General features: G+C 46.3%; 1 protein-coding gene across 8 annotated transcripts in view; it reads right to left on the reverse strand.

Moving 5' to 3' along the window:
- Ralgps1 (Ral GEF with PH domain and SH3 binding motif 1) overlaps window positions 1-26,546 on the reverse strand; it is a 225,037-nt gene that overhangs the window by 105,846 nt on the left and 92,645 nt on the right. For all 8 annotated transcript variants that reach the window (XM_038336143.1, XM_038336145.1, XM_038336144.1 and 5 more), the window contains 2 exons: window positions 26,039-26,131; window positions 13,010-13,136 (listed from right to left, as the gene is read on the reverse strand). In XM_038336143.1, the coding sequence (XP_038192071.1) occupies window positions 13,010-13,136; window positions 26,039-26,131 (220 nt within the window). The remainder of the gene's footprint in view (window positions 1-13,009; window positions 13,137-26,038; window positions 26,132-26,546) is intronic.

Here is a 26,546-nt window from a genome sequence, read left to right on the forward strand (position 1 = left end):
GCTAACACTAGAGGCTTCTGTGAGCTGTTCCTGAGTACTCAACTGAGACTCAGGCCCCCCTTTTCCCAGTCTCCCCCTGGCCAAAGCTGCCCTGCCTGTCAGGTGCAGCCTTCTCAAAGACTAGTGCAGGCTACATCTCCCCCACACAGCTGCAAGAGGCTCCCACGTTGCCTGCCTGAGCTGCCTCCTTATGAAACAGACTAGAGTAGCCAATTCTAGGTATGATGGGAGCTCTAAAACCATAAAGGAAGAAATCCAGAGCTTATGACCAAGACTGATATCAAACAAGAGAAGCCTCTGGGCTATATATTACTATGTATACTAATTGCAAATACAGAATTAATATTGATGTCATACCCAAACTCAGATTCAAAAAGGTATAAGCACTGTGGTGGAAAACATGATAAAGTTTATGGCCAACTTAGATATCACAACTGGACGATAAATTAGAAGAAAAAAGCCACCCCAATAAGAACAAGGGAGTACCCTAAATGAAGGATAAAACAGCACATGCTGTCTCTTGGGGTGGAAAAGATGAAAAAAAAACCCACATATGTTGATAAGACATGGAAAAATATCTACTTCTGCTCTATGGACAGAAATAAAAGTTGACTCAAGACTTAAAGTACAATGGCTTTCACCCTTGGCCCCAGAAGTCCTTAATCATCATGGGAACACTTCTACAAGTTAAACTGGGATAAGAGTTTGGGATTTCTTGAAAGCTACAGTGGGCTTAGAAGTGAACCAGTTGCTCTTTTCATAGAGGGTCAGCATTCCAACTTTACAAAAGAGCAAGTAAAGTCCCAACAGAAGTCACCAGAAGGCACTGGATGACAGGCACTGAACATCAGTTCTTAACTTGTTCCCATCTCCTGTAGTTGCTGGGGTGAGAGTGGAAGCTGGACATTGTGAAGAAAATGACCGAACCTTGGTGCAGACACCAGCCACACCTCCCACACATCTGGAGTGGGGGTGGGGAACACGGCTGAGGAAAACAAGGTTCCTCCTTCCTGATCCCTGGTCTTGGGGCAAAATCCCCAGAGAATTCTGGTGTGGAAAGCCAGGATGAGCAGTGTGAAGCAACCTTTTGCCCACAGCATTTGGGATCCATGGCATCAACTGCTTCTCCAAACCTCAACCCAGCAATCACATCCAAGTCTGTATGTGTACACATGTATGCACAATGATGTTGTATGGTCCATATGTGTGTGTGTGTGTGTGTACACACATACACACACACACACATATATGTTATATATGAAGAGGTCAGGGGAAGCTATCGAGTGTCTTCATCTAACTGAATGAAGATCACTGTTTTGTTAGATTAGTTGGTCAGTGAGCTCTTGGGATCTGCCTGTCTCCAATCCCCCAACACTGTGGTTACAGGCAGATGTAGTCTTGCCCAGCTTTTACGTGGGTACTCAGGACTTGAACTCAGGTCCTCTTGCTTTTCCAGCAACTGCTCTTACTCACTGAGCCAACTCCCTAGTCCCCAAGCCAAATCCTACTCACACCACATGCTGGAAGGAAGCTTTTAGAGATGCCCAGCCTGTTCTTTCAAGGGAAAACAGAAGGGAGGAGGTCAGCGCACTAGCAGCACTTCAGCCAGGAGATGAGGCTGTGCTCAGGGCCTGGCTCTGAGTGCACATACTCAGCCAGGCAGCATCCTGGGCTCTGACCAGCCAGAGAACTGCACTCTGAACTTCCTCACCAGATGGGGACTTTCCGGACCCACAATCACACAATTTCTGACAGTGCAGAGTTCTTTCTCCTTGGTGGGCTCATCTATATGCAGATATGGATGAAAGGCAAGAAGGTCCACCTTCCTTCTGCTTTCAGCCAGTCCTTGGAACAGCAATGCCACTTGAGTGAGTGGCACTGAGAAGCTCATCCCCCTAGGGCTGCTATTCTGAGCAAGACTAAAAACAACTTTGCGCTTCTGGATGAAATGGTGGTGTGAACGCACAGGCCCTCAGGATTCTGGATGAAATGGTGGTGTGAACGCACAGGCCCTCAGGCTCTGGATGAAATGGTGGTGTGAACGCACAGGCCCTCAGGCTCTGGATGAAATGGTGGTGTGAACGCACAGGCCCTCAGGATTCTGGATGAAATGGTGGGGTGAGCACACGGGCCCTCAGGATTCTGGATGAAATGGTGGTGTGAATGCACAGGCCCTTTGGTGTTTGGGTCCCCCCTGACCTCCCATACTCGGTCAATCCCAGTCTTGCTACAGTAAGAGAATCTATAGGAGGCAAAGGGCACTGTTATGTGTGTCAAAGAGTACCCAACTGTAGCAGGTTTTACCCGAGAGTCCAGGGGCTAAGACAAGTAATGACTACCTAGCATCACACATTCCAGAGCCAGTGTGAGACCACTCTGCAAAGGGGTTTGGAAACAGCCTCTGCAGCTTTAGCCAGTGCCCTCCTAGGATCTATCTGTGTGTTCATGGAGGGAATAGACCTCAGAGAGGGAGTGTCCTCCAGCACTGTAGGAAGTTAGGGACCCCTCAACCCAAGTCAAGCAACAGGAAATAACAGAATGAACAGGGACACTGCTGGAAGACTAGACCTCAAGCTTAAGACTCCAGGCATCAAGGCAGGAAGGAGGGAGTGACATGGGAGGACAGGGGTGAGAGAAAGCTGGGCCACAGCGGAGAAGCAGCATCCACCTTCAAGGAGAGGAGCTGGAGGTACCCAGAAGGAAAGGAAATACCACAGTGAGGGGGTGACCACGCAAAATGTTTGAACCCAGCACAAGCTCTGGATGAAAATCAGGCCACCACAGAAGACATCTCCCCACCCTCAACCCAAGGGCCAGAGAACACTGTAAGATGGCTGGTGAGAGAAGGAGTGGGACTGGCAAAACCCAGAAAAGAAGCCCACCTCGCGTCTTCCAGGTTGCAGGCCAGCAAAGTTGCCAGGCTTTGGGAGGTCAGACCTGAACTTTCCACAGAACTGCCTGGAGCAAGGGTACTGCCAGAAAAGGCTAAGGGCTGCTGAGTTCTCAGCTTCATCTGGGGACAGGGTGAGTGGGAAAAAACAAAAACAAAAACAAAATCCATATAGGTGGCTCAAAAGGCACACTGGGGGAAGATGAGGCTGGCTTCCCCTTACACCTAGCTGAGATCAACTCATTTCATTAGCAGGTTACATAAGAACGTGAGGTATCTTATGAGGACCAGGAACCAGAAACTGCCTGGGAAGTCTTCAAGAAGCAAGGAGGAGCCTTCTCTGCTCCACTTCTCTCTCCTTCCTGTGGGGTTTCTTTCTGAGTTTCTCAGGGGCAGCCATCTCTATTCTCACCACTTGTCTAGGATCATAATGCCAGGCAACAAATCCTGAGCTCAGGTGTCAGCATCTCTGCATTCCAATGCTAACTCCTAGGCAGAGGAACCAGCTGGCCAGGTTGGGTGTTGGCACCAATGCTACCTTAGAGCACAGCTGGGAGGAATGAACTAGGGGATGATGTTCCCAGATCACAGGCAAGGTGCCCAGTAAAAATGTTTAGATCACTCTCTAGCTGTTATTAGTCCCTACCCCCTCCAGGATACCAGCTACATGGACACCATGTTGCTACTCATCAGATGGAGTCCTAGTCCCCAGCCCCTCCTCTGCTGACATTGACACCGAGCAGTGTTCTAAGGGCCACATTCTGCTCTTCACAGGTGCACTGGATTCGCAATGGTCTCTCCAGATGTGAGAAGCAAGAGGGTGCCCACTGCAGAAGCCATCTAGTCATACTTTGTTCTGGCTAAGGCTAATGCCATCTCTTGTCTATTGCATACTTTCCATATGCATGTCTCTATATATTTACAACTTAGGAGAAGTGGACCCTGTAATTACCCTCTCTTCAACACAGAAATCTGAGGCTCAAAAATGGAAGTGATGTATAGCTCACTCAGAACTTGAACACACAAGACAGTATGATTCCTGAGCTCTGGCCTCATTAGCACACAGTTCTACTGCACTGTCTCATAAAGCACTTCCATGTGGGGTCTGTCCCTAGTAGGCAGTCCCCTAACTGTCCCATGTCCATGATCCAGCTGGCTGACCTCCATGACGGTACTGATGACTCTGGTTCCACGAGCTGATTAGGGCATGCTCCCTTCCCCATGTTTCATTGTGTCCTGAAGTCGATGAACATAACATGACAGGAGAGTGCGCCTCACTCACATCTGCCTGAAGACTTTGCAGAGCTGACAGAGGCTAGAGCCTGGGTGGGCGGCTCATATGGAGGGACCAGAACTTTTGGAAGTTGCGTGATGATAGAGGTCTGTAATTTCATCTTGTTGACAGAAAGGAACAAGAAGTATGTCAGCCCCCTCAAAGTCCACAGTGTTGAGCAGCTCCAGGAAAGGATTTAGGCCAGCCTGCTTTCCATAGGCAATGCTGGCCAGGGCACATAGGGGAAAGGGTCTGGGACAGGTAACCAGGAAGAAGAGGTGGGGCAGGTTAGTGTCTTAGGATTTCTACTGTTGTGAAGAGACACCATGACTACAGCAACTCTTTGTTTGTTTGTTTGTTTGTTTCTTTGTTGTTTCTTCAACAGTGTTTCTCTGTGTAGCCCTGACTGTCCCGGAACTTGCTTTGTAGACCAGGCTGGCCTACAACTCACAGAGATCTGTCTGCCTCTGCCTCCTGAGTGCTGGGATTAAAGGTGTGTGCTACCACCGCCCAGCATAGCAACTCTTATAAAGGAAAATATTTAATTGGGGTGACTTACAGTTTCAGAGGTTTAGTTCACTATATCATGGTGGGACATGGCAGCATGCATGCAGACATGGTGCTGGAGAAGGATCTGAGAGTTCTACATCTTGATCCTCTGGCAGCAAATAGAAAAACTATACTAGACCTAGCTTGAGCATATAAGGCCTCAATGCCCACCCCCACAGTGACATATTTCTTCCAGCAAGGCCATACCTAGTCCAACAAGGCCACTCCCTATGGGCCAAGCATTAAAACACATAACTGTGTGGGGCCATACCAATGTAAACCACCACAATTAATAACACCTGTCAGAGAAGTTGGAACTACCTAAACTCTAAGCTGGAGTCTGAACATCTTCTGTGAAGGCTTGAGTGTCTAGGGGAGTGCGAAAGAAGGCTACGGGTGACAGACAATGGCAGAGAGCAGCTGCCATGAAGCCTGGTGTAGGAGGTCTTTCTGTTTATGTGTTGCTTTCATTGGTTAATCAATAAAGAAACTGCTTGGCCTGACAGGGCAGAACTTATGTAGGCGGAGAAGACAGAACTGAATTCTGGAAGGAAGAAAGCAAAGTGAGTGAGCCGCCATGGAGTTGCCAGAGTCAGACATGCTGAATCTTTCCCAGTAAGCCACTGGCACATGGTGATACACAGATTAACAGAAATGGATTAAATTAAGATGTAAGAATTAGCCAATAAGAAGTTAGAGCTAATGGGCCAGGCAGTGTTTAAATGAATGCAGTTTCTGTGTGATTATTTTGGGCATAAGCTAGCCAGGCAGCCGGGACCAAAAGAAGGCCCTCTCCCCATCAACAGAAGCCCATCTCCATCCTTGAGTTCCTGTGCTAACGAATACTCTGCCAGGCAAAGACAAGCACAGATGACCAATGTCTCCACTGTGCTACCGGTGGATATGGAAACAGAAACATCACAGTTTCTCAAATGAGCAATACCCATGTATCTGAGGGTTCCACAGGACCATAGCAAGAATGACAGTATGCTACATCTGTAGTTATTAGACTGGATCTATGACACTGGGTAAGGAAAAATGCACAGAGCACAAACAGAAAGTATGAAAAGCTTGATCCAATCAGAAAGCACAGGGTCACACCATGTCCGCTGATGGCTGTCGACTCTGTGGATGGGTGCACCCAGCTTCTGGCAGCAGCCTCTGGGGAGGAGCAGAGCAGCTTGTACATTGTGCTCTATAAACTTCTTTGTAGTATGGCTGATCTTCAAAACAAGCAGTAACTTTTAGAGAATAATTTAGAGTGGGCACCCTGCCCTCCCTCCCAGGGTACAACCTTTTTGGTTGGTCATGTGGTAATGGAGTCTCTCCTCATATGCCCAGAGCCCAGGACACACTGTGAGGGCAACCTCACAGGCCTTTCCAGACCCTAATGGTCATTCCCACAAACCTTCCTCCTTACAGAGCTGCAAGTGGCACCTACTCCCTCTACCTGTAGAGCTTCCCACCCCTGTGAGTCAGCTTTGGGGAGGGGCTGAGCTAACTTCATACTTTCCTGCAAGCCACACAGTGACAGTTCATTTTTGTTTCAATACTGACGGGGCAACAAAGAGCTATCAAAGTGAGATGTATAGCGGCTGTGCAATGACCAGTTACCCTCACCTCCTCAATGCTGTCTCGAAACACCCCAAAACTTGGTGGCTCATAACAAGAAGATGTTATCATCTCCAAGTTTCTGTAGAGTGGGGCATGGGCATGTCTGAGACAGATGCCTCTGGCTCTAGGTCTCTAGTGGCACATCAGGCAAACTGGCAGCTGGGGCCGAGATCTCATGTGAAGAAGGCTCAACTCTTGAGCAGAATCTGTTTCTTTGCCACAGAGGGCTTTTCCGTAGGACTACCGAGTACAGGGCGACTGGAGTCCTGCAGGATGGGTGACCCCAGAGACTAAGGAGGAGTGAGCATTTCTTTATCTAATCTCTAAGAGTCACTCCATTCACTGTTGACTTTATTGGTGTCCTGCAGCTGCAAAATAAGCTAAAAATAGTGCCCAAGAGCAAGGAGGGTTGGGTGACTCTGAGACAGCCAACATCAAGTGCCTGTCACATGAATTACGTGACTACTACTAATGCTGCTTTCCCACTAGAGACTCAAAGGCTAAAGGAAGTCAGGGCATGGGTAGCCAGTGAGAACTCAGGTCTGCTAAGGGAATCGCTCTCTTGTGCACAGCACGCTTAAGCCTTTAGCTCATTCTGTGGGCTCAGAGAAAACCTGACTCAGAGCGAAGCTGATGGCAATTCTCCCTCCTGTCCCAGCCTGGCAGGGAGCCAACCTGTCCTGGAGGCTCCTCTCCTGACCACTGAGTTTCCTACCACTGTTTATCTCCAGGGAGATAGAGGTGGTGAACTAAGGACACACCCTAAAGGTCCTCAAGGACGGGTGGAACCCCAGCCCAGCAGGAGCTCAGTTAGACTTGATATCTACCTGGCCTGTGATACTCTGTAAGCCATAGGTCAAACTGTGGGGTATTTTCATTCACAAATTGGGGATATTTGATAATATCCATCGGCCTTTTGTGAGTCCTGGAGAAATTTAATTTTTAAGATAACAAACCCAGAGACTGAACAACTGAAGGTAATTATCTCCCTTCTAGAAGGGAGTGACTTGAAACAATATGCAACTTACCACAGAATAATGGGAAAGGTTTGGGGCATTTTGCATGCCAAAGTACCTTTGAGATCATTTGTCTGGTTGAGCCTGGGGTCAGAGGGAAGAACTTCCCTGCTTGTTGGATCCCAGGCAGGTTCCGCCTGCCTTGAGGAAGGGAAAACATGTTTAAACATCTCCTAGCTAGACAGGGAGGACAGCAGTCAGACCCCTACAGCATTGTGACCACAGAGGTGTAGAAGAGAATGGTAGGGCCATGACTTAGGGCACACCCATCCTCAAATCCAGCTTAGGCCTTCTCTGTGGCACTGATACCCCTTTCTATCCTCAAGATTTGCTGCCCTAGCTGAGAAGAAGATTGCCCGCCCCAGGGCCAGCGAGAGAGCCAGGCTGGGAAGGCAGGAGACAACTGGACAAACAGCAAAATGGGAGGAGTTAGAGTTAGGTTAGGCAGGAGCTACGGAACAAATGACTGTTCCTAGGGAATTCTCTGAAGAACATGGGGTGGGGAACTGAAAAAGGCTGGGCTTCCTGTGTGTGGAATAATTCTTTTTTTTTCCTGCTAGACATTAAAAGAAAAGACTATCCAAAATGCTGGTCAACTTGGGGTCAGCTTGATTACCCCACAGCCACTTCTGATATGTTACTGTTGGATTTGCCCCCCACTGGGGTAACAGCTCCTAATGACTGTCTGAGGACTGTGTGCCTCGGCTCTGCTGGCACTGTCTACACCGCCTTTCCATGCTCACTCTTTCAACCACAGTTCTTCTAACACAGACCTGAATTCTCAAAGCCCAAGGCTAGGCTGGGCTACGGGTCTCCATCAGGTGTGAGGGCTGTGCTCACTGGCCATGTGCTGGGTCTTTCTAAGGCTTTGTTCTCAGAGGAGTAGTTTGGAAAGGCCTTTCCCACTGCTGCTCTGATGGCAGTGACTCACATGTGACCCCTCAGCCAGACTTCCGGGAAGCTACTCTGGGATAAAGTCACAAAGATGTATACAAAACACAAATCCAGTAATATCTCTGCTTAAAGTCTTCCGAGTCCCCACTGCCCCCAGACATCCAGGGCACAATCCAGGCTCCCCACTCCTATTGTTGAGCCCCTCAGAGATCTGCTCCCCCATTTCATCCAGCCACCTCCTCTGCCACCCCTCCCATTCCCCTCATTCTTGACTCTCTAGCCGGATTGTCTTCCACACAAGCTTTCCCCAGTTCAGAGCTCTTGCATCAGCAGTTGTCCGTCAGGGTCCCTCACCTCCCTATGCTACATCAGGCAGTGAATCCTTCAGGGCTCCACTCCTCACTGGAAAACCTGTCCTGTACCCCAGACCAGCTTCCCCTTCATAATGTCCAGGTCACACCTCTGTCCTTGCACACATCTAGTGCTTGGGACTTGTCTGTGCGGTATGACTGACTCCACTGGGTGCCTACTGATGTCACCTTGCTGTTCTGGGAGATACTGAGCATCCAATGGCACAGGTTTGCATGTTTGTTTATTTTTAAAGGTTCTTTCAGTTTCTGGAAGTTTGACTTAGTACCAACCCTGCCCAGCTCCTCCGTGGTTTTTTTTGTTTTGTTGGTTGGTTTTTTTGAGACAGGGTTTCTCTGTAGCTCTGGCTGTCCTGGAACTAGCTCTTGTAGACCAGGCTGGTCTTGTACTCACAGAGATCCACCTGACTCTGCCTCTAGAGTGCTGGGATTAAAGGCGTGCATGTTCTACCCCTGCCGGGCCCCTCCATGGTTTTTAAATCATACTTTATAGGGTACTTGGGATAGGAAAGTGTAGCCAGTCGTCTCTGAAGTCTGGAGCAAGAGAGCAGGGCTAAGTTAGGGACAACTGTGAGGACCAGTGACACCATTTCCAGGGACACGGAACAGACACGGCTGTAAGGAGTACCAGGCATAGGGTCACCACTGTTATAAAAGGAGATGTAGCCTTGTAGATAGAGGTCGACACCTGCAGCAGCAGAGAGCAGGCGTGATCAGTGGAACCTGGAGCATCAGGGACTGGCCAAGTGCCCCCCTTCCAGAAGAGACCTGCAACGAGACTCTGCCAGAGGAAAACCAAATGGCTTTGACATTTTTTCCTGTATTGTCCTTTCCAGGAATTACATAACTGCTTCCATTTAAATAAACACATCTACCCCACACAGGTTGGCTTTTCAAGAGGCTCCAATAGGCAGAGCCTGCCATGGTCATCAGACAGCAGATGGAGCTCCCAGCCTTATCAGGGCAGATGGATCCACTGAGCCTCAGTAGGTCATGTTTCATGTTCTCTTCTGCACATGATCAAATGCCCATGGTCAGTCTCTGTCCTGAGACCAGGAAGCAGTAGGCCCAGTTTTTGCTATGGTTGCTTTGTGTCATGATGAGGACAGCAGACATCTGAAGGCTGAAGGGGCAGCAACATGGCCACTTGGAGGGTTCACTCAGCACCAGAGCAGACTAGCTGTATAGGCAAGCAGAGGACTCAGGGAGCCTCTGTGAAACCTCTACTAGAGAAAGGTCATCCAGACTTGTCAAGTAGAAAGGGACAGTGACCAGAAGAGGCTGACTAGGAAACCCCAAGACAACACTGCTTTGCAGCCCAGCAACAAGATGTGTCACAGGAAGAACAGAACAATTAATCTACGTCATACATCATGTCCCAAACCAGAGACTCAACAGGTATCCTGTTACGGCTTGGGTAGGAAAATAATTACCTCAACAGTAGAGATATGGTAAGCGGCAGTGTCAAGATCTCAGAGCTATGGGCTGTCCACGTGCACCCAGCCCTGGCTCCACCACTTTCCAGTCATGACCCTGACAACCACGGTGCCTTAGCTATTGAGATCATGCGGTGAGATAACACAATCAAAGGGCCAGCAAAGGGCGAGACACAGAGGCCAGCCACACACAATAGCTCTCACAATTACTCCGAGAGAAAAATGGGCCTCGTGAGATGGAGCAGGGTTCAAGACCATTCTTGGCTACACAGTGACTTCAAGGCCAGCCTAAAACGTCTGTAAGCATATCTCAGAAAAAAAAAATGAGAGAGCTGGGGAAAGAAGGAGCGCCATTCTTAACCACACCAGCACCAACTCTGCCTGAGTCACATGGCAGTAGTGCTCCCCACCTTTGTGCCACCAATTCTGCTCCTAGATGACAGTCCTGCAGAGTGGGGCCAGTTGCAGGAGCTATGCACATGAGCATGCTGTCCCTCTTGGGATGGCCGCCAAATACAGACACAAGACAGCTTACAGAAAGCCAGAATAGAGTGGGGAAAGGAGAGAATTACACAGGGGGAACAAAAGAGAAAGAGATCAAGAGTATTTGATAATTTCCAGTATACATGTCTTTTACCTACTTAGCAAACTGTGTTTTAAAACATGTTATTATTTTTATACTTTTTAAAACTGGAATTTCTTAGTTTGCTTTGTAGATTACTCACTGTTAGTCTGTAAAAGTACAATGACCTTTCTGTATATATTCCATGTCCTGAAGCTTTAATTTATTTGATACAACTTTGTTTTTTGAAATCTACTTGATAAGGTCATGTCACCTGAGAATAAAGATACTTGTACAGGCAAGAGAGAGAGAGAGAGAGAGAGAGAGAGAGAGAGAGAGAGAGAGAGAGAGAAGCAAGGCCTCTCATACTGGACAAAGTCAGATAGGCAGTTTAAAATACTAACTCCAAACCATGGTCAAAGAGTTATGAGATATACATACATACATACAGACACACATACATCATACATATATACTCTTTTTTATATATATTTATGTATATCCTTACTCCATCAAATCAGAATGTCACTTATTATAAGGCATATCTTTATGTATTACTAAGAAAATCATTGCCAATTAAAAACATTACAATGTTTTATCATCAATTTCAGAGGAGTTAAAATATAGAAAGATAAAACACACCCTAAATTAAGAAAATGCAGTAAATTCCAAAGCAGAAAGATAGTGTGACTGACTTTTAAAAATCCAAAATCTAAAATTTAATTATTTGAGAAGACCAACAGACAAAATTTAACAGGGTGAACTTGAGAAAAGAAGAGACAAGAAGAGGAGGCAGGGGGCAACGAGAAGCAAATACATCTGTAATCCCAATACTCAGGGGGCAGAGGCATTTGGATCTCTGAGTTTGCAGACAGCCTAGTATACACAGTGAGTTCCAGGACACTCAGGACTACATAGATCTTGTTTCAAAAATTAAATAAATATAACCACATATAGAGAAAAGTTCATATTTATAAAAGAAAACTGTATACCACATTATAATAAAAAATTAACTGAGAAAAAACCCACCATGCTAGTAATTTTGAAAGGGTGGATCAAATAGATAGTTTCCTACTTAAAAAAAAAAAAAAACAAGAAACTGTAAGATGGCTTTAGAGAATCAGAAAGCCCAAGTACAGAGTGCTAACAGGAGAAGTTTCCAACAATCTATGTAAGGACTCAACTAACCCTGAGTATCAGGAGTCTCCTCTAGAGAAGCCTTTTTCCTTTCCTGGTTATCAAAATTGTTTCTGATTAGAACAGGATAGATTTCCCCTTGAAGACCAAACTACAGACAGCATTTTTTTTCACATATTAAACTGACACAATAAAAAAAGAAAAATAGACTTGAAAAGAAAATGCCTGCCCGGCATGTGGCACACACCTTTAATCCGGGAGGCACTCAGAGGCAGAAGTAGGTGGATCTCTGAGTTTGAGGCCAGCCTGGTCTACAGAGCTCCAGTACAGCCAGGGATACAGAGAGACCCTGCCTTGAAAAAAAAAAAGAACAAGAACAAGAACAAGGAGAAGAAAGAAGGAAGAAGAAGGAGAGGAGGGGAACTAAAAAAGCAGCAGCAGCATTAAGACCTTGTTTAAAAACAACCTTTGCGGTATACTTTGTACAGATATGCAGATCTAGTAACCTGTCCTTCCAAGAAGGTATTACACAGCAACAATCAGAGCAAATGCACAAGTGTTTATGGCAGAAGGACGTTCACCACAAAAACTACAAACTGAGCAGTGGGCAGCAGAGAAGACCGAACGGAGTGTGACAACTACAGGAGCAGGGACGAGCCGTAGGACAGAAGAGCACACACAACATGAGGTGTCTGAGATGAGTACAGATTTTTTTACACATGCCCCAAAGAGTGAGATACAGAGAAAAATATCTTTTAATGAATAATTAAAGAGACTTTCTCCTCCTCCCAATTCTGCTAATGAGCACATAATATTTTAAGACTAGAAAACTTAGCAGTTGTTACTAGAATTTCATTTGCACAAATGTTATGAGACATTAATAAGGCTCAGAAAACTAGAACAGAGGGCTTCTGCCTGGGTTCCCCCTGTGTGGGAGGATCTGCATAAACCAGCAAGAGGCTTGCTGTGGACATCAGGATCCATCTGGGCTGCAGCCTGGAAGCCCGTGTTGCTCACAGCCCAGGAGCCTGGGATTATCAGAGCCTAGGTGTCTGTACAGAGCGTCCTTGTTTCCACCTCACCAGTGTTCCCATCCTGGAAAGCATCAATAGACTGTTCCAACCCACGGAACCAACCAAAATCACTCCTTTACCCACGATCCCCACTGCTCCTGGAAAGATCTCAACTAGAAACTGAAAAATCATCTTATTTGGCACTGAACATGTCACTTGGAAAAATAATAATAAAATAAGCCAACAGAGATTCATACCTAGATAGGGAATACTGGGCACCATCTTTAGACTTCGGATGTAGTCCCGAGTTCGCTTGTAATTGTCTTCTTTGGACATCAGGTAGTCCAGTTTCTCAAAAGTGGTCTTGTCTTTACGATTCAAAAGCTGGAATGAAAAGAAATTATATTATCTGTGAGGGAAAAGGAAATAAACCAGAAAGTCTGACAGGAGATGGGGCTGTAACCAAGGGCATGTGTGTCCACAGTATGTCTAACCCTGATGGAAGTAAAGACTTTCAAAGGCAGCATCAGTCTAGGGTCTTTCAGTCTCACACAGAGGACGCACGCTGGAGCTACACTGTCCACTCCCCACTAATCACACGGCACTCATCTCTGTGGGGACAGATACTCCATAACAGCACAGGGCTCGGAGAATGAAACCCAGCAGGGTTATTCCAAAGCTCTAGCTAGTCTCTTCCACAAAACGCCTCATGGTGAGAGATGTTATCAACTGCCGCAGGACTCAAGTGGAAATGCCGTGAGGACATGGCTGTGCTGCAACTCAGGGCTCTCCTCCAGACTGCCCCACATCCGGTGTCACATCTCACACAAAGAACCTTCTTTTCCATAAGCAGTCATCTACACAGCACCTGACTAAGAGACTCAGGATGAGCAAGCACACCCAGAGATGAGAAGCAAACTCTGGTGATTGCACACTTGGTGTGTGAACCTGGGAGAAAGGATGGCTCAGTGTGCACACTGAACCTTCTGGAAGTCTGAAACCTGCTGCTGAGGACTCACAGTGTAGCTCTTCTTCACACTGGATTCAAAGTCAGGTGCTGTGAAATGGCAAGACGCCCCTTCGGATGCAAGGGGTTGGGGAGGGCCACTAGGATGTGTGGTTGGGGCACAGCATGAGACTAAGTGGGGATTTCTCCCAATTATAGTTTCTAAAGTTGAAGGTCAATGATTAATGGCTAAAGGCCAAGAGTATAAATGAAGAGAGGCCCTAGACCTGGTATGTCCTTGGCCAAGCTTAGTCTTGAGATTCCAATGGTCCATGTAAGGACCTTAACCAATAGACCTGCCATGTCCATCAGACTGAAGTAGGCCAGTGTCCAACAGCCCCTGTGCAGCAGAGACAAGTGGAACAATGGCTGTCAGCACCAGAGAAACAGGGAAGGCAGTGCAGTTCCTGGAATCTCAGCCTGCAAATCCCACTCTCTGGTGGTGCCTGGTGTCTGAGGGAGCCCCAGGCTGCTTGAGGATAGCTCTACCAGATCCTTCCTTCCTTGGTCTTTGGAGACAATAATGATTCGGCCATGAGAGAGCCCACTGATGTAGGGCAGTGACAGCAGATATACATCATAGGAGAGGTAGAGGCTATTGTGATTCTCATCCGCTTTTCCAGCGCTGAAGCAGTTGGGAATGAGAAACAAGCTTTTATGTTCCCATGGAAACAATCAAGACACACAGGGCAGGGACACTACACAGATGCTAGGAGCAGCTCTGCTTAACTGGCTTGCTTCAGGCCAGTTACTGAATACATCACAGTAACAGTGGCAGGAAATGGCGCTGTCCTCCACTGCTGATGTGTGGAAAAGCACTGATGCACACAACTCTGCTGGCCTGTGAACCAGAGGCACAAAGGAGCCAGGAGTGCTGCCTGTATCTCAGGTTCACCATTATTAGGAGGAGGTGACTTGTCCATATATCTTTGGGACCCAGTGTTCTATGGAGAGGCTGAGCAGACATATTTTATAGCAGCGCAGCAAGTGGGTGAATAGAAGTTGAGAACCCAAGGAATGGCAAGTGAACTATCAGCAGGAGAAGTATCATCAAGAAGAGCTACATACACTGGGGCTGGAGAGAGATGGCTCCATGGTTCAGAACACTGGCTGCCATTACAGAGGACACAGGTTTGATTCCTAGCACCTATATAGTCACTCACAACCATCTGTAACTCCAGTCATAAGGGATTGCAATGCCCTCTTCTGGCCTTCCTGGCCACCAGGCATGCAAGTGGTGCACATACATGCAGATAAAGCTCCCATACACATAAATTACACAATATTTTTAATGCTGAAAAAAGGCATGTAGAGAGGTAGCATTTGATTCTTCTTGTTTTGTTTTTGAGACAGCGTCTCACTATCTAGCCCTGGCTGTCTTGGAACTCACTCTATGAAACAGGCTGGCCTCGAACTCACAGAGATCCACCTACCTCTGTCCCCCAAGTGCTGGGATTAAAGGGATGTTCCATTATGCCCAGTGAGAGGTGGTATTTGAATTGGATGCTTGAGAAATCTGTCAGATGACTAATACACCCCCAGAGCAGAAAACCATATGCCTTGTAAACTTGTGTGTCCCTGACTGGAGTTAAGTGTGACCATCTTCCTTGTTATAGAAAGTTTTTTCGTTTTTTTATTTGTTTGTTTGTTTGGGTTTTTTGGTGGTTTTTTTTTTAACAGGGTTTTTCTGTGTAGCCCTGCCTGTCCTGAAATTCACAACGTAGACTAGGTTGGCCTCACATTTACAGAGATCAACCTGCCTCTGCCTCCCAAGTACTGGGTTTAAAGGGATGTACACACCTCGATTTTTTTAACTGATGCAATCTAGAACCCCACTGACTTCTTCATATCATCCACATTCATCCAGATGTCAAACAAATCCTGATGCCTTCACTCAAACTGAGGCTGAGCCATGCTGGCCCCAAGAGTCCATACCACTATGTAGTGAGGAGCTGCGGGCAGGCCTGCTTTTCGTCCCGCCTGGCTCCCACACGGCTAGCTTTACACACAAAATAACAACACACAAACTATATTCATTTGAACACTGCCTGGCCCATTAGTTTCAGCCTCTTACTCACATCTTGATTAACCCATATCTAATAATCTATGTAGCACCACGAAGTGATGCCTTACCGGGAAGATTCTAGTGTACGTCCATCTTGGGCCCGAGCTTCATCGCCTCTGTCTCCCTGAGGAGAGGCAGGGCAGTCTGACTAACTTCCCAGCATTCTGTTCTGTCTACTCCACCCACCTAAGGGCTGGCCAATCAAATGGGCCAAGGAAGTTTCTTTATTAACGAATGGAATCAACACAAACCGAAGACTCTCCCACATCACCACTAGTTCTCTGGTCCTAACTGGGTCACTGCTTGTGTTCCCTGCCATATTCAGCCTGCCTACCAGCCTAACCAATACCAGTATGAGCAGTATGTCAGACTGTTCAGGGCTCCTCAAACAGCCAGCCTGTCATCCTCCCTGGATGCACACACACACACACACACACACACACACACACACACACACACTCAGAGAGGCTGGATCTTGCTAACTTCCTCAATGGCTCCATTCCGTGTCAACAAAGGAAATCAGGTCATGATCAGATTGCTCAAGAGTAATTTGTAAGTTGTTTTAAGATGAAGAAGTTCAGCAGATTTTACCATGATGCATTCAACAACTACACGAGAATTTCCTTTACTAAAATAAAGGAATGGACCAGATAAAAGAGGACACAGGACACAAGAGTCAGTGGGTCCTACTCAATAACAGTAAAAGGAATTCTAGGATTCCCAAAGAGCTGCAGGCCTTAAGAACAACTGGTCCACAGGGACCAGCTCAGCAGAAGACCTGCCTGGTAGCACATCTGTGGCACAAGGGATGGTATATGTAATAAAAATGAACTTTAAGATTACATATGAACCTAGGGACTATAGATGGCTAATTCGGTAAGAGAACTTTATACTTACTTGTGTGTGAGGGGCATGCATATGCCACAGAATACATGTGTTCCTGGAATTGAACTCAAGTTATCAACTCAGTTGAATGTCTTTACCTGCTGAACCAATTCACTGTGCTGGAACTTTAAAAAAAAAAAAAAAGAATTGGAATGACCAGATAAATTACTCAAGAAAGCATAGAGTACTCCTGGTTTACCTCCTGACTGTACAGTACTGCCTTCTCACACGATGTTAGTCCCTAAGACCCTGATTACTCATTTAACAAAAATGGCTGAGCTATTGTGATGGGTTTGGGAGAAAGGTTGAGGCTGGATCTAGAAAACTAAATATGCACATACACCACCTGAAGTAGGTGGAGCAAGGAATTGTAGTGAACCCACAGGGGTGGAACTGTGGCCACAACTCCAAAAAGAAACCACCAACCTCTAGGGAGAGAGGGAGGGAGTGGAAAGGGCACTGAGTGGAGAAACAGGAAGTATTAGGGCTTCAATAAGTCTTTCAGTACTTGGTGATTTTTTAAATTAATGTGCATGTATTATGCTGATAAAAATTCTTTTCAGATTTATGTTCTAAAAATAGGGTTTGCTTATTCAGAAAACAGCAGCACTTACTTACACATGTTTTCAACTTTCATTACAGGTAGAAGCAGCAACTGTAACCCTTGCATGAACTAAGGGTCCTTTAGATCTCAGCATTTATAAGAAGCCTCAGGAAAAAGCCATGAGAACTACATGTAAGTATATCCAGCCGTTGCTTACCAAGAGCCAGGCATATACTGCAGCCATTTGTGCTCAGGGAACAAGGTAAGGAAAGAAGATTAAGAAAAAACTCACAGCCTTGGACAGCCAGAGGACTCAGGAGCTCAGTACAGAATCAGTAAAGAATAAAATGGGGACATTTAAAAGTATTTTTTTCATCTCTTTGGCTATATAATATCACTGTCAAGGGAAAAGCTACAAAGTCACAGCTCTAATGCCAAATACCTGCTGCAGGGAGAAGGCTGCAACTCTGAAACACAGCCAAGTGAGGAAGGTAGGGCATCATCCACACTTACCATTATTCCAACTTATTGCGAGGGTGATTTTGCTTTTGTCTGTTTTTAATTTTTGTTTTTCGAGACAGGGTTCCTCTATGTAACAGCCCTGGCTGTCCTGGAACTCATTCTGTAGACCAGGCTGGCCTCAAACTCACAGAGATCCGCCTGCCTCTGCCTCCCGAGTTCTGGGAGAAAAGTTGTGTGCCACCACTGCCCAGCTGTGTGAGGCTGCTTTTGTGTTTCTCTTGGCAAATGAATCTTAGGAGGGTAGAGTGGTGCTGGCCGAGCTTGCTCTCCCCCTCATTCTCTCCCCAGGGCCCCCAGCCCCTCCCCACAGAAGGAGTGCAGTTGAAATGCAATTACACAGAAGAGTAGAGAGAAAGATAACAGTGATGATGGGAACCAGGTTCATTAGAAACTTCTAAGCATTCAATAATCCTCAGGTGACAATGGTAATAAAAGCCAAGACTATGGATTTCTGATAAGACACATGAGAACACAGTAGGTTGAACCCATTATTTGGAGAGAACTATACTGATAGGAAAATTCGTGCTGCTAAAATAGCTTATAATTAAACAAAGAATTCCAGCATAAATGAGCTGAACAATTGATGAAGAGGCTAGGAAAGCAGGGAGGTGGGAACAGCTTAATAGGCAAAGTTAGAAATTGGTGTGTTAAAAACAAAAGAAAGCTAACCATCATACTTAAGGCACAGACTAAACCCTAGAGCTATTTTATAAAATGTCAACACAATAGAAGCCTCTACAGCAAAGGCAGGAAGCAGGGTTACATACTGTCAGAACTGAGACAAATCCAAACCCCTTCACAACGGGAGGCTCAGATTACAAGGTAAAATGAATACTGCACTACTCACTTCCACACTGTCCAGCGACCCTCCATGGACAACAGACTCAGAGGCGCACAGTCAAAGCCAGGAGGGTCCCAGACCTTGGAGAAATGTCCTGGACATAAACTGCTTTCCTCATGCTTCCAGGGCCACGTGTGCAACACCTGTTTCAGACTCCATGAGAGTTCCTCCTACTCTGGTAAAGCAGCTCAAATCTGGAGGCTAACTCCACAGAGGAAAAAAGAAAAGTCCTCCTCCAATTTCAATTTATGAGGACATTAGTATTGTGTTTCTTTGCCTTGAGGGAAAAAATAATATTTCCTCATATGTGAGTTTATTATCAATAAAGAGCCTGTTGCTCCAGACATGTTTAAACTGACTCCATTGCTGGGGGGTGTGTGCACATCTTTAATCCCAGCACTCAGGAGGCAGAGGCAGAGGCAGATGGCTCTCCGTGAGTTCGAGGCCAGGCTGGTCTAGAGAGCTAGTTCCAGGACATCCAAGGCTACACAAAGAAACCCTTTCTCGAAAAACAAGAAAACAAAATGAAAAACAAACAACGAAAAACCCTCAAACAAACAAAGAAACAAAGGCTCCAAATTCAACTTCAATTCCAGTATCTACCACTGGCTGACATAGGAAGAATGCTTGCCTGTGGATGCAGGAGCTCAGTGTGGAATCAGCAAGGAACTAAACTGAAGAAATTTTTAAAAAGTACTTTTTCTTTAACCTCTAGCTATTTAGTATCTACTCCTGAAAAACAAAAAAGTTGCCAAGTCACACACCAGTGCCACACATCAGCCACAATGGACAGCGTTTATGGAAAAGCTGGACTTTGAAATGTAGTGGTATTTGTGCTGTTCGCCTTTGCCTGAGTACAGATAGAAATTAACTTATAAAAATGGCCATATAAACAAATTTCTGTCTACAGAAAGTAAGTTTTGTCTCATGGATACCACTGACAATCATACTGGAAATCCTGATGAATTTGACATCCACGTTGAAATGCCTGTAGCACTCTGATTAGGCTGTGAATGCGCGGTCTACTGGCTTCAGTAACGCAGTTCCTATGTCTTACTGGTTTCTCTTTAATTCAGAATTAAAGCAAATCTTTGGCAAGTACTCAATATACATTTCTAAGAATCAGGATTTTATCTTGAAAAATAATCCTTTAACAGTCACATATACACAGTTACAGACATGTTTACATACACACCATACTTATACTTTCATGGGATAATTTTCATCATGTATTTATTACTTATTTTATTCTACTCACGGCAATTTCACGAGAGAGTCCCCATAAGACTCCAATGTAGAACTGGGAGACAAAAAGGTCTACCTCCTGACACTCACTCCCAAGGACTCCCCTGGGCTGCAGAGCTGGTCTGAGAGTAAACACTCTACATGCTCAGCAGGGCTGAGCACTGAAAAGGCCTGCAGATGCATGGAAGGTGCACACTTCAAGAGGCTCAGAAGGGAGCTAGCAAAGCCATTGTGAGGAAGGGGGCCTGGAGAGGTTCCAGAAGCCACAGAAGGCAGAAGTGGCCTGGAGGCAGGAACACAGAGGAATATTTGAGGGGGACAGCATTTTGGTTTAAATACAGGAGGTATTGCTTTGGATAAGAATAGAAACGTAGGGGAGGGAGGGAAACTTGCGTTTTGGCAAAGTTTGCTATTAATTAACTTGGTCAGGGTCACAGCCATTCCAGGTCACATGGCCACTATTTTGATGGCTTATTCTACTTTCTCGGCTACTTCAACTCAACCTGCAAACAAGGTACCAATCACAGACTAAGAAACATGAACAGCAAATACTAATGGAAGGGAAGAATGAGCTCACTGTGGCCATATTAGCACAAAACTTCTCTGGCCAGTTCCTGCCTTTCTTGTGGACATGACTTGGGGTTCTGGGGGAAACAGATGATGAGCCAGAAAAGGCTGATTTAAATCTTGAGGTTTGAAGGAAGAGTAAAACCATTTGGTGTTTGGTGTCATTGTAGTAAAAAAAAAAAAAAAAAAAAAAAAAACAAAACAAAAAAAACCTCTGTTAGGTCTTGGTGTCCATGAGCTACACCCCAGGTGCATCACTTGTGAGCATATACTGACGACACTCTAACTCAAGCAGAGACTCTTCCCTTTATTTTTAGCCCATGGTGACTTCTCTTTCTTGGCTTGCAGTGTTGCTCTGCTTGATGGTGTGTTAGCGTGGCTATAATTTATACAACACTGTTCACACAGTATAGCAGGAGACAGGAAAGGAAGGCCTTATTCCGTATTATTAGCTCAGCTACTACTTGCCCAAAGGTCCAAAACACAGTGAAGAGAGCGTCCTGGCACTCTTGTCTCTTTCTTAGAGTCATCTGTCTTCAGACATGCAGAGTACATGAGGTCAAAGGACAACAAGAGCTGAGGGCTGGATGGAGCAGGCACTGCAGTGGGTAAGTGGATCAGGAGAGAAGTCTGGGCTTGGATGGCACAGGGACAGCTGAAGCTCCCCAAGCTGGTATATTCACCCAAGGAAAGAAACAGTAAGGTAAGCACTGAACCTCCACAGCCACGGTCACCAAAGAAGTCAGCTGTCAGAGAGTGGAAGTGGGGTTTAGCCTGGGGAGAAAGGTCTTTTGGATATAGAGGATGGGCGGTGCCCAATGCTGCAGCATTGTCTGGCAGATAAGGGTGAAGCGTGAGCTTCCTCAGGGCCAATGTAGAACTTCGAAGAGCAGTTCCAGGCAGGCTCCTGCACAGTGTCAGGAGCTGTAACCAGGGGCTTCCACTATTGCCTTCCTTGGCCTTCCACCTCATCTGCTTCACCTGGCTTAACTTCCATATAAAGCAAGGCTCAAAGCCATATGAAACTGGTAGCCAGGCTCCCCCCAGCCTCCTCGACCATATCACAGGGAGCTGTCGATAGTGCTTCTAAAGACACAGGGAGCAGCAGCGCTTCCTGAACAAACGAGTGTCAGAGCCAAAGCATGGGAATGAATGCCACACATCTGCTGGCATCAGATGTCTGCCAAGTGGCTTTAGGTCTAGATGAGGAACTGTCCTCTGTAGTGCAACACTCAATGACCCTGTCTCACTGGACATGAGAGAGAATGCTGGTCCTGTATGGTGCCCTTCAGGTGACAGCCTATGCATCAGGCCCCACGCAGCAGTGGTCTCCTCCATGTCAAGGACATCTGTGGTCACTCTGCTGCTGCAAGAGAGAGTCAAACTCTGGACCCATTTAGTAGGAAAGAGAGAAGCTGGGCATGTGACAAGCCAAGTAGAACGTTCATGTGGCAAATGGAATGTAATGGGTGACTCCCCGACACTTTAGACCCCAAATCCCATGGCCCAAAACTCTCAGGAATAAGCCAGTCTCTTCCCAGGATCATTCTGGTTATAAAGGAGATCTTGGCAGCTACCCAGCTGTTCAGACTTAAACCTGGGGCTGCCTCTTCTACCCTCTCCTCCCTCAACAATCTAGCCACAGTACTTCAAAGGACTCTCTCCAGAACACACTGTATCACTCTGTTCTCTGATTCCTGCCACACTCTATACCACTTAGTTCCTGAATTCTGTCCTCACCCACTAACGGGGCCCTGGTTTCTAGTCTTGGTCTCCTCCCCACTTTTTTTTAAAGATCTATTTATTTTTATTTTATGTGCATTGGTGTTTTGCCTGCATGTATGTCTGTGAAGATGCCAGATCCCCTGGAATTGGAGCTGCAGACAGTTGTGAGCTGCCATGTAGGTGCTGTGAATTGAACCTGGATCCTCTGGAAGAGCCGTCAGTTCTTAACCGCTGAGCCATCTCTCCAGCCCCACTTTGTCTCCAAGTCTCCTAATTTGTTTTCTACACATTAGTAGTGGTGATTAAAGAACACAAAAGGCAACACTAAGTAAATAGATTGTGTACATTTCCTATTAAAAAAAACTTTCTGTGCACTTAGAATGGTATTTTGGCCTCTATCCTAGGATGAGCCCTGTCACACTGACATGCAGGTCCCTTAATGACACTGAGTTCTCCCTGTATACCTGGGCACCAGCTATCCCCATCCCTTCTCCTCTGTAGCTGTTCCTGCTTCCATCATTCAAGCCTTGACATAAAGGGTCTCATGTGGGACACTCCCCTGAGTGTCTTCTCCATCCATACCTGCTATAGTCTGATTTTACTCCTGTCTCACTGCTCCTTGCTCATCATTCCTGCATTCAACCAACATCTCTTGATAGCTCTGTGCCAATTTCCAAGAACGGTGCATATCTTTCCCAGAAGACATGAAAGCCATGAGCACGAGGCCTGAACCTTGAAGAGACATTCGATGGGCATCTCATCTGAAGAATAAATGAGAGCTACAAGCTGATTTCCTGTTTGCTTGGGAAAACAGAGTTGGCTGGAACAGCTTCTTGCTTAGGCCTCACGGCTTTGAGGCAGCAATATTCCAAAGTGGCCTCACCTCTGGAATAAATCTCTCACTGCTTTTGTGTTTTCCAGGCTGACCATGACTCCATTTATGGATCCAGCCACCATTTATTTAGATCCTATTGTGTGCAGGCTTATGCTCAGCCTCAGTCAGTTCTTTCTGTGGGCAAGCTCACAGGCTACCCTGGCCTAGTTATGGCCTGACTGGCCAGTATTAAAGGTCACCCACATAGTTTAGCCAGGCAGCAGGCTTCCTCTCATGCCTGGACACTGACACCTTCCATCTAGGCTTCCAAGATATCCGGGGTTTCAATGCACTCCCACGGACAACACTTAAAGGCAAAACATGCTCAGTGACCCAGCCATATGCAGTGGGCCAGCCACATTTCTCAAGCGCATTTTGTAAGCAATGTATAGTCCTACCTGCACTGGCCTGGTGTCTTTACACCTTCCGCCATCACAGGTGTCCACGCAGTGGGCCACCCCATACTATAGGGTTCAACAGGACCAGGCTGTGTCCCATTGGTATTGACACTTATCATCTCTGAGATCTTTGGCCACCCCATTTCAGTTTCTTCTTTTGCAAAACCAAGGACCATGAAAGCACCAGATATATGGGCTATCCTGTGGTCCCAGCTCAATCAATACAAGATTGGTTATGCCAATCTCATAACCAAACACCAACAGCAAAGGAGAATGCTGTTAAGGACAAGATAGTTCAGACAAGTGTGTGCTGGGTGGCACCAGAGATAGAAGAATGCAGGAGGATGCAGGCAGGGTTGCAGAGCACATGGATGCTCTATCACATGCTATAACAGAGGATCATCTTTTCCACAGAGTCTGGGGACAACAGCTGAGAGGGGAAGAGGAAGGGTTTGGGCCTCACTGTTCACCAATGCTCTGTACCAAGGCTGCCCTTGGATCAACAAAGCATTTGAGTGGCAGGGAACAGATCTAAAGCAAGGCCAGGTGGTAGCTTTTCCAAAAATGAACCAACCACCCCATGCCCCAACGACCTGGGAATCCTGAGGCTATAATCCATGCAGTGTTCACAGCCTTCTCTCCCTGACATTTCTATTTTCTAGAATGTTATGTCTTGCTACATTCTATCTTGGCTCAGGAAGCAGCCCGGCTGTCAGCCCTTAGACACAGTGGGATGATATCTTAGAAAAAGAGATGACTGCAGCCCCAAGTCTCCTGATCACTGGTAGGATGGAACCACAGTTCTTTGCATTCTGTCAGCACACACCCAAAGATGGCAGAGACAGCAGTCCTAGGTAATTGCTTGGTCCAGGATCCCCAAGTACGGGGGCTCATTTTCATCACAGCATAGATTCAAAATTGCAGTGCATGGTCCAGTCCAGTGAGCTGTGCTTGACAAACCACAGAGTCCTAATGCTACTCTGACCTGACACTGTCCACAGCCCCAGCAGCAGACAGCACCCTCTGGGATACATTGAAGCTTCCCTGAGAGTTCTGCTTGTCCCTGAGGAAGTCAACTTTCTGTGGAGAACCTGAAACTAGCCCCAGCTACTCCTATCATTTTACTCGCTCATCCCTCCCCAAGAAGCTCGAGCCCCTACCTCCCACCCCAAGTCATAACATTGTTCATAGTAAGGTCAATGCATACAAGATTTGAAGGTCAGTCCTCTGGGTGCCTGCAGGGCTCCCAGTAGCCCAAGAAACAATAACAGCGTCTCAACAATGGAAAAGTCATTTTAAAAAGTATCTCCAAAAAACCTTCTAAAAAAAGCCTCACTGCTCCAATGGCCTTAGAACCACAAGGCTGGCAGCAACTGCAGAGACAGCAGCTTCCAAATTTGCTTTGACTCCAAAACCAGGGCTCATCTGCAATTCACTCAGAAGCCCCATATACAAACAGGCGGCTCTAGTGAAGGCTGGGTCATCTGTTTGGCATCTTCACTCCTCTCCTGAAGCTCCAGATGGTCCCTAAGACAATGTAAGGACCTAAGGGGTTCTGCAAAGCACTGATATAAACCCACTACTCCAAGTCAACTATACAGAGCATGAATGGGAAAGGAGGCCCAGATTCTGAATGGTATACGAATGAAAACCTAGTTCCCAGACTCCAGGCTAACATTTCTCTCACCTCTCTGCTATGGCCAGGTATCTTGCAACTGGAAGCAGGGCCCATTTTAGATTGCCTACAACATAAATCTTACACATCTTAAAGGGCCCTGAGCCAGCCAAGTAGGAAACAGAGTCCAGCCCCAGACTAGCAAAAAGAAGGTTGGAAATGAGTTGAAGAAACATGTGTAGCATTTCCATACAGTTCTGTCAGTTCTTGGGACATAAACAGGTCTTGAAAGGCCTGGGCTGTGCCCCTATGAGAGACCCTGGAGCAGGCAGGCCAGGAGGTAAATACTAATGAGCTGTGGAAATAGCAGTTACTTCTCCCATGTCAGGCACCATGCCAGCTAAGGAGGATAAAGAGGTCTGAGATATTTTTAAAGTATTTTTACAGCAGAAAAACTTTCCTACAGACTCAATTATATAACTATCAGACTCCACCTCTGAGCTGAAATTATCCAAGGCCTCAGGATAAAAAAGAAAAAAAAGGAAAGAAAAAGGAAAGAAATCATTTTTTCCTACATGAGGGTCACAGGTTTCTCCAGAGAACTCTGATCTATATAGCCAGTGACCCAGGGCAGCTGCAAGCCATCAATCCCCAGACCTTCTCATGGGCAATTTGGAGCCTGCCAAAGACAAAAAAGAAAAAAAAAAAAAAAACTGGCCAACCCAAGGGCAGAAGTCACATGCTGAGGCGGGCCAGCATAGATATTTCGACAGGTCCAGGAAGATCTGTTGAGGGCTTCCAAACCCAGCCACTTGAGCACCCTCCTCATGCCCTGGAAGCCAGATGAGGCTGTGGTCTCTGGGGCTGTGGAGATACCCAGGAACTATCTCCTCAGTTCACAATGACTGTCTTTAGCAGAGCACATACCCAGTGAGAGAAAGTTCAGGGCTTAAGGCATGCAGACATTCAGCAAGGACAGGCTGAGGGAGGTTAACTTACAGCCCAAGTTTTCGTCAGTCTGAAGATGGGAGCACTCTGTAACGCTGACACCACAGACATGAGAGAATGAAGGTTGTTGAGTTCTAGAAGTTTCTGGGAAACACAAAGATATGGAATATATTATTTTGCTGCCATAGACAACAGAACAAAAACATGCTTGAGTGTTGCCAAATGTTGTCATATTTATGAAATTCAGTTACACTTAAAATATCTCACACAGAAAATATAGTCCTAGGAAGTTCATAGGAAACATATGCTCTTTTCCTCCTATTTTTTCAGAAGGTTGAGTCCCCATCTGAAAAATTTGCCAATTTTCATAATCTGACTTGTTTGACTGCTGGATAGAAGCAAGGCTTAAGACTGGATAATGCCTTTGTTTTTATAGTTGACCCTGAACAGGCAGGCTTCTGTGAGAAGACCCCAATGTGCCGACAGCATCAGCAGCTTCTGCAGTGCTTACCTTAACCCTGGATGGGAAAGAGACCAGGGAAGACGTTATCAATCTGTG

Source organism: Arvicola amphibius, chromosome 7, assembly GCF_903992535.2.
Source record: "Arvicola amphibius chromosome 7, mArvAmp1.2, whole genome shotgun sequence".
Classification (NCBI taxonomy): domain Eukaryota; kingdom Metazoa; phylum Chordata; class Mammalia; order Rodentia; family Cricetidae; genus Arvicola; species Arvicola amphibius.